At 36.2% G+C, this 8,247-nt stretch overlaps 1 protein-coding gene across 1 annotated transcript in view; it reads left to right on the top strand.

Moving 5' to 3' along the window:
• The first annotated feature begins 515 nt into the window (after window positions 1–515).
• LOC134537719 (pre-mRNA splicing regulator USH1G) overlaps window positions 516–8,247 on the top strand; it is a 51,068-nt gene continuing 43,336 nt past the window's right edge. Inside the window, exon 1 of the mRNA XM_063378463.1 lies at window positions 516–1,330. Coding sequence (XP_063234533.1) covers window positions 1,311–1,330 — 20 coding nt within the window. The 5' untranslated portion in view covers window positions 516–1,310. The remainder of the gene's footprint in view (window positions 1,331–8,247) is intronic.

Raw genomic sequence — 8,247 nt, 5'->3', positions numbered from 1 at the left:
TTCATTCATGATGTTAATGTATTGTATAGTTAATTAATTGAATTAGTCTACATATAATATATTTTACATTCTGATTATTTGCTTATCCCTGTGATGTTTAACCCTGGGTCTCGAAGGCCCACGATGTTTTTAATGCTATTATATTAATTACAATTATAATGTAAGTTAATTCTAAATGATGAAACTAGAGTAAACTAACTACCTCGCAGTGTTTGTGCGTAGTCCATTTTCATACATAGTCTATAAATAAAGTTTTTTTTAACTTCTTCAAAATTTGTCTTCATGCATCAAAGCGTTGTTTTGAAGCTTGTTTGATGCTAAAAGTGGTTTAAAAAATGCTGATGTGGTAGTAATTTGTCGGTAGATTACTTAATCATAAAAGCTACAAATTCGTACTTTGTCATGTGTTATCTGTTGGATGCCATTCGGGAAGTCTAATATTCACACAATTTCATTCCATAGCTCGAACAGTTCCGAAGTTCACTTTTGTTCGTGTAGCTTCGGTAGCACCCATTAGTGTATAAAAACGCGGGGAAAAGATCGCTTTTATTGACTTATTGACTGAAATATTAGAGCTTCATTAAAGATACTACTAAAGATAATATGGACGATTGGTTTTACAAGGAAAAGGTTGGGTTAGTTACGTTACGATTACTATAAAATAATAAGGGAGAGTATTAATGTTAATTTTAAAGTTATCGTTCGTAACCAACCATTATTTTTTTTATAGTATTTTCATTGTAGCTAACCTAACCTAATCTAACCTAACTAACCTTCCACAATATTTAAAGTATTTTTAATGTAACTAACCTAACTAAATCGCTTTTTGTCACGATATCGCCAATATTTAATATTTAAACCAAACCTGAAAACTCATTACGATGATAAATTAGTAACATTTTGGAATTTTTATTTTATATTCAGAAAAGTGATTTTTCTTCAGCATTGCTAATGATTAAGCCAAAATAATAAAACTTTTTACCAAATACAGCACATGGCAAATTTAACATTCTTATTCTCGACAAGTTTTTCAGTAGAGAAAAAAACCGAACATGCACGAACGCGGCCTCGTAATGGACTTGTGTGAATCCTGGGTTTCGTATATCATTCACCCGTAGGTAAACATAAACTGAAGTTGAAGCTAGTTGTCAGTCACGCAGAGTACTCGCAAAGTATCAGTGAGAGTAGTAGATGTTTTATATGTTTTTTAATCTGAGAAGGATGTGCATAAGCTTGTGCGGGAAATAATTTTAATTTATCAATGAAATATTTTAACGTATGAATTGGAGGAGTGTTCCAGGTTCATTGAAATGTCGGAGAGATTTCACAAGTAAGCCTATTCCATCATTCATGTAACTGCTAGTATAGAAACATGTGTCACAATTTAATTGAATACTGTTTTGTATGAAGATAGGTATTTAATGAACAAAGATGCGTCTGTTTATTACAGTAGTGAGAAGAAAGTTCCGGGATATATTTTTATTCTGGTAGTTGTGAACGGCATAATTATTGCATAATTTCAGGTGTTTTAAAAAAATTACATCAAATGCATTTTACATTGACGTAATGTACTAAATAATTTATCGAAATAAATTTGAAGCGTTAAATGTTTGGGTTTGGCGTGCAGAATACACCATAATAAGGCAGATGTTATTTATGTAAATTGTTTTATTTACGTTTATGCATTGTAGATGTGTCCATGCAGAATTTTGTCTTTTATGTAATATATATTTTGACAACTGTTTTTAGTTTCATTTAGTTTCGTACAGCTTACAAACTAGAGAGTTCAGTTGCTAATTGTATATTTCATTGTTTTTCCACTTTAAAAAAAAAAAAAGTTGATAATATGCATTTCCACCAACCGATATACAGGGGCGGATAGGATACCTAAAATAAACATTCGTTAATTTAATAACAGTACTTCTGCTTTATGTTTGTGTACATTAAAAAAAAATGTAATTGGTGGTCTGATCATTCGCCACGCACCAAGACGCAGGGCCATCGAGAGAAGCAATAACCCGGGGACAAATCATTTTGTCGGGCCCCCTCCCTATTATTTTATGTTTAACTTTTAAAACCCCTCAATAAAGTTTTTTTCCTAAAAACTGTAAACGTTACTTTGGCCACAACTTCACACGTGATCTATGAGTAACGTATTAGTTGTATTTCCTGGCAATTGTTTTAACAATAATTTTTGTCCAACATTAAAAATAATCTCGAAACTCAACCCTAACCTCTCTGGTGTCGGTGGTTGGGGGGGGGGGGGGGGGGGGCGTCCCGGGGATTTTGCCCTCGTCCCGCCTACTTCGCTCTATCTCTCGACGGCCCTTCGAAGGCTATCCGGGTTCGATTTCCGGCGGTTCTAGGTAGCCTAGGCTCGTCATTACTATATTCTAGAATCACAGTGGAACCAATATCGGTCGTCTAATTATTTTTTCGTTAAACTTCAGCCGGTGCCGGATAGTGTGTTCACAATGACTCCGATATTCACTTGAAAACAGTGTCATGTAGACTAAAATATGAAAGGACGTTCCATTATTGGTCGTTACAGAAACAAAACTATTGTTGATTGTTAATGGAGAAACGTCTAAGGATTTCGTAAGTTATTTCACCAACTCGAACAAAATGACAAAATTTCTTCAGGAAAATTACGACTTAACTAACTTTTATTGTATAGGTATACCTATTGGGGAATATGAGACTTAAACTTCTCTCTTCAAATGTCTGTAAGTGTCTCGCACTCAATATTTTGATGAGAATTATTTCGTACTGTAACTATATTACATCGATCGAATCGGCCGATATTAAAATTCGCCCGGTGGATACCCTACGTCGTCGTAAGCGGCCAATGCAGTCAAAACAAATTTCTAAAAAAATAACACCGGGCAGTTTTATTCCCCGCAAAAAAGTCGAAAATCCTGCTATTATGCGGCACGACGTATCGCGGACTTTCAACGTGGAGGGATTTCGTTTGAAATGATAAATCTTTTGAAATGATTTCGGAAGATATTTACCATGATTTCATTAGCAAATATAATGACAGGTGAAATTTTGCGCATTGTATAATTGATTTAGTTACACGGTTAAATAAACTTTATATATATATATATATATATATATATATATATATATATATATATATATATACATATTCGATTCCCCAGAGGCAATGTGTAAGTTATTACGAAATTTTTATTTCACTATTCAGAAAAAGCCAACACGATTTAGAAACTGCTCGAGATATCCGAGTGGGGTCCGTTTACGAGAGGCATTTAAGAAAACGCTGAGGGCGGAGTAAGTAGCTAGGTTTTGTATTTAGAGTTCTAACTGTATTTTTAGAAGAGTGAAAATGGCTAAAAGTTTGTTTTCTGAATAATTCTTAGGCATGAAACAACCGGTACAGATTCTTGAAAGCACTCTAGGGACTACCATTACAACTCCATCTTCATTTCTTCCCCAAAGTATGTTATTGTTTACCTCTCAAATATCGTATTTGCCCTATGCACGACAGTATACTCACGACGAGAAGACTGCGCGCCAGTGGCGATACTGCGCTAGAAGCACCAATCAATCACCTCGCTTCACTAAACACTAACGGAGCCCTGACTATGCGGGTATGATTTAATGTTACCGTTAATTTTTTTGAAAGTGAACAAATCGGCATGATCTAAAGGTAATAATTTTCAAAAGGACAGCTGAAAATTCTTTCATCAATTCTGAGGGGAAAAAAAATAATTGTGAGGGGTTGGCTGGGGAAGATCGTTGTTGCGGGGAGGGGGGGGGGGGTGACTTGATATTATGTACAGGCTTTGAATATATATACTGTATAGAAGTCGCCAGCCCAGGTTAAAATTTCTAATACGGTTTTGAGGTAGTTGGTTAATTCACCGCCGCAATCGCCACCATCTCTAGGGCATCGACTTGTGGTGGTCCCTAGCGGCCCCGTTGAACTACCTCGAGCTGCAGTGAATGATGGGTGAGGGGTGCGGGGAATGACAGCGGGCGACAGTGCTGCATTCTAACGTGTACACAACAACTAAGACGATACAGGACGTTACGGCAGCGCACTGCAGCGGTGAAGTTCCCAAGCTGCTCATTTTACGCTCTTTAGAAACGTAGAGTAAATCCTATCCACTCGCGACTTCTATACAGTATATATATTCAAAGGTACAGGTATAATGACTTGAGCCACGGCGGCTGAATGTCTCGCGTGAATGTACGAAGAAAGTGCTGTCATTCGTGGAATGGACTGTGCGCGTGGTCCAGCGCTCTGCGTGCTGACTTACACTAGCCGCCGCCGGCCGCCGACCCTCCCAAGGTCGCGAGGCGGGGCTGGACTGTCTCGTGGGGTCGTCGGCCCAGGCCAACCTGTACCAGGTGGACACTCGGTGCCACTAAATCTGAGCGTTTTTATTTTTGTTGGTCGTAGTCGCTGTACAAAATCGCACACTTGACAAGCACGAAAACGGTTTTATTTAAAAAATAAAAAGCTTTAAATCAATTCATGAGGTAGGTAATTAATACATAATATGTCTAAATGTAATTCTGTTTAGGTGTGCAATAAAGATTTTAAATGTGTATGAAAACTGCGTGGGATTTAGTCGCGGTCTACTGTACTGACCGTATGGGTTTAGAACAGCGAAGGTTCCGGCATGCTTCCTGATGAGGCTGGTCTTGAAGTGCTGGGGAATAGAAACCTCGTGGGCCGTAGTTGCGTAGTAGAGTGACGGAAAGGTCTGTTGCACACTGGTTTTGGTGTTCCGCAAATAAAACGGAGCATGAGACCAATTCCATCGCGCTGTCGTTCAACAAATTATTATCGCCCCAAGTCGTTCTTCTCGAAGCGAAGAAAATGCGCGTAGATCTTTCGAACTTCAAAAATTTAAATGTACAAGGGGCGTAGACTTTCAAATAAAAAAAAAATTGTACATACTTAATTTTATCCTGAAATTTCATAGTACTGCCATTGATTCGTTGTATAAATAATATTTAGTAGTTGAAGCGGTATGTTATTTGTGGCAGCGCGTGATGTCAAATAAAATTCACTTACTTTTAGCGCAATAAAAAAAATTGTTTTGCGACGTATAGTTTTCTTGGCATTATATAGGTAACCGCTGAATAACTGCCAAAAAAAAAAAGCGTTGGACTGATGTTAAAACTAGATACGTAACTGATGTTTCTTGGCTGGTGTGTTTTAGCCGCGTCACCAACGTTTCGGTCGACATTGCAGTCGCCATCATCAGTTTAAGTTGCACCAGCAAAGAAACTCCAGACAGTGGTCGCGAAAGCTTGAGATTCTTATTAATTCCGTAACATTTTTTTTTTTTTTGCATTTATTAGATGAAGGCTGCTTCCAACAACATTGTCTTGCTGTACTTACTCGACGCTAATGGCGACTTGATGTCTAAAAAGCGCCTCATTAAGGCTCCTGATTACGTCTCCCACGAATGGGAGTGCTACCACAGCGTGCGAATCAACACTCGTGGTCCGTGGTTCCGGGTCTTTTTGTCTTGAGAGCGATGCCGGGTCTCGAGCGAGCATTTCGTAGAGAAGGCCGCTTGGCGCGGGTGCAACCTCATTTTGTACCTAGAGTGGTTTTTTAAAGACATGCACATTGAAGAAACTGATTTCATGAAATTAGTTTCATGTCTATCTTACAACAACTAGACTAAAAAAAAAGTTTCAACAATTTGAGAGGAAATGCTGAACTAGTAGCTACGAAAAAAAAGTTACTCTGCGCTCATACTTATTGGTAATTATGTAGTTCCAAAGGAATTAAGTGCTCATCTTTCGGCACCGTCATAAAATTACAAAAGAACTTAAAACACGCCAGTCAAATAAGTATTTATCAAACAAAGTCAGTGATTCAAAATGGTATTTGAAATTTCCATAAAAAACTGACCAAAATTTATAGCATGAAACCATAATTACAAATTTCATGAAACCTTGGTTGAACATCTATGTGAAATTTTTGGTTTCGTGAAATAAAATCCTCGTGTTTCACGAAACTGGTTTCATTAAAAACGTTTTTTTTTTCCCAGCGTAGCGGGAATGTAGTCTTTTATGAGAACTTTTGCCCCCACCCCACCCGTGGTATTGTGGAGCGTGGCTTGTGGATGTTAAAAAAAAAAACCCACACTTTACATACGGTGCATTCCTGTTATTTTGAACCCTTGTGAATTATGCTAAGTGTTTAATTCCAGTCGAGAAAACATTACAATATATTATATATTGTCGTAATGTTTTTAGTTGGAACAGGTGTTACACTGCCTACTTTAAGGGACACATACAGGAACTTAAGGGGCCCGCCTACCTGGGCACACATACGGTGTGCAGAGCTTCAGGAAAAACAACGCGATTTCAAAACTACTCAAGATATCCGAGTGGGGCCTATTTACGAATAGCATTTAATAGTTCGCCGAGGACCGAAAAGTACTTTTAATTTCGGATTAAGTTTTTAAACTGTATTTTTAGAAGCGTTAAAATGCCTAAAACGCGTGTTTTCAGAGTAATTTTTAGGCATAAATCAATCAGTACAGATTCTTGAAAGCACTTAAGGGGCTTGCATAACACCTTTATCTTCATTTCTCCGCCATATAATGTTACGGTCACCGCTCAAATTTCACAGTTATCCTGTGACGACGAGACGAATGCGCGCCAGTTCAGAGACTTGCGCTTAGAGGCTATACCGCGCTGGAAGCACCAGCGAGCGTCGCGCTTATCATCCCGCCTCACTAACACACATACACCCCTGACGAGGCGGGCCCCTTAAGGTGCCATATGGTTTTTAACAGTTTTCAGGACATAAAAGATTTTGATCGCGTAGTATTTAAAGTTAGCTTTGTTTACACAGAGATAAAACACTTAAGTTATTATTACAATCCTCTCAATTCTGTAAAACGAATTCAACACTTGATGACATTGTCTTCACAGGGAAAAATATTTGTAGCTGCCATTCAGTATCAACTTCAAGCATCCCATGTAATATTTTATTATTCTTTAACGAAGTCAAATTTTGAAAACCATTCGATATACAATACACGAAGTCAAATTCTGAAAACTAATCGATACACAATTTTATAGTCTTAAAGATGTCAAAGCCAAGATTGCGTTTTTCGGCTCTTATCTATTCCATTTAAAGGTGAGCTTGTTGCAATAACGGCTATTAGAAATCGATCTCCGAATGTTAATACTGACTGGGATTCGCTGTACATATTGGTGTTTTAATAACGGAAATGAAAATTGCACATATACATTATCCGTATGACCTCTAGGAATAGTGAGCTGATAACAACATATTATCTGTCTAGTTAACGTTTGAGAAATTTCCAAAGCAATTTATAAGGTATATGTAGATAAGACCCGATAATGTGTTTTCGTGATAATGTTTTTTTTTTAGTTATACTTTTTTAGGCACGTTATGAAAGTGATGAGAGTGAATTTATATCATGTGCGCGCACCACGCAACGAGATTTTCACAGGATGAAAAAAAGGCTACATAAAAATAAACATTATATATATATATATATATATATATATATATATATATATATATATATATATATATATATATATGTGTGCTTTTAAATCATGTACTTTAGTGATGGATATTGAATACTGATTCATATAATTTAGAACATTTATTTATTGTGAATATTAGTGATAGAAATTTTGTTTATAAACTTTTGCAAGTTTATTTATGTAAGTGGGGTTATGTTCCCGTATGTATAATTGCATTAAAAAGTATTACATTATTATTAGTAATAAACTGAAAAGAATAAATTGTAATAAACGTTCAGTATATTTATTAATATTCATTATTAACTTAATTGTCTCGATTATTTTACTAAACCTAATTAATATTTTACACGCGTTTATATTTATATTAAATACTGAGGATTTAATACAGTTTTAATTTGATTGCATTTATATGTACTTTCGCAACCGTATTAGAAACATCACTCCAGTCATTTCATTATTCTATTTCCATTAATTATTTGCATGCAAAATCAAATTTTTTTCTTCTTAACACCAAGGAAGTATAGCTTCTAACGCGTGTACATAAATACACGTAACAATTTAAAAAAAAAATACTTTGTAATATTAATAAATCGCCCAAACAATTGTTTTTGAAAATACAAATTTGGTAGGGATATAATGCGTTGATTGTTTATTGTTTTATTATCTGCAATTTCTTGGTTCGAAACGCGACGTGATCATGAATCCCGTAGATTAGGACGTTTGCTG

The sequence above is a fragment of the Bacillus rossius genome, chromosome 12 (assembly GCF_032445375.1).
Source record: "Bacillus rossius redtenbacheri isolate Brsri chromosome 12, Brsri_v3, whole genome shotgun sequence".
Taxonomy (NCBI): Eukaryota; Metazoa; Arthropoda; class Insecta; order Phasmatodea; family Bacillidae; genus Bacillus; species Bacillus rossius.
This window is presented reverse-complemented; position numbering and strand designations above follow the sequence as displayed.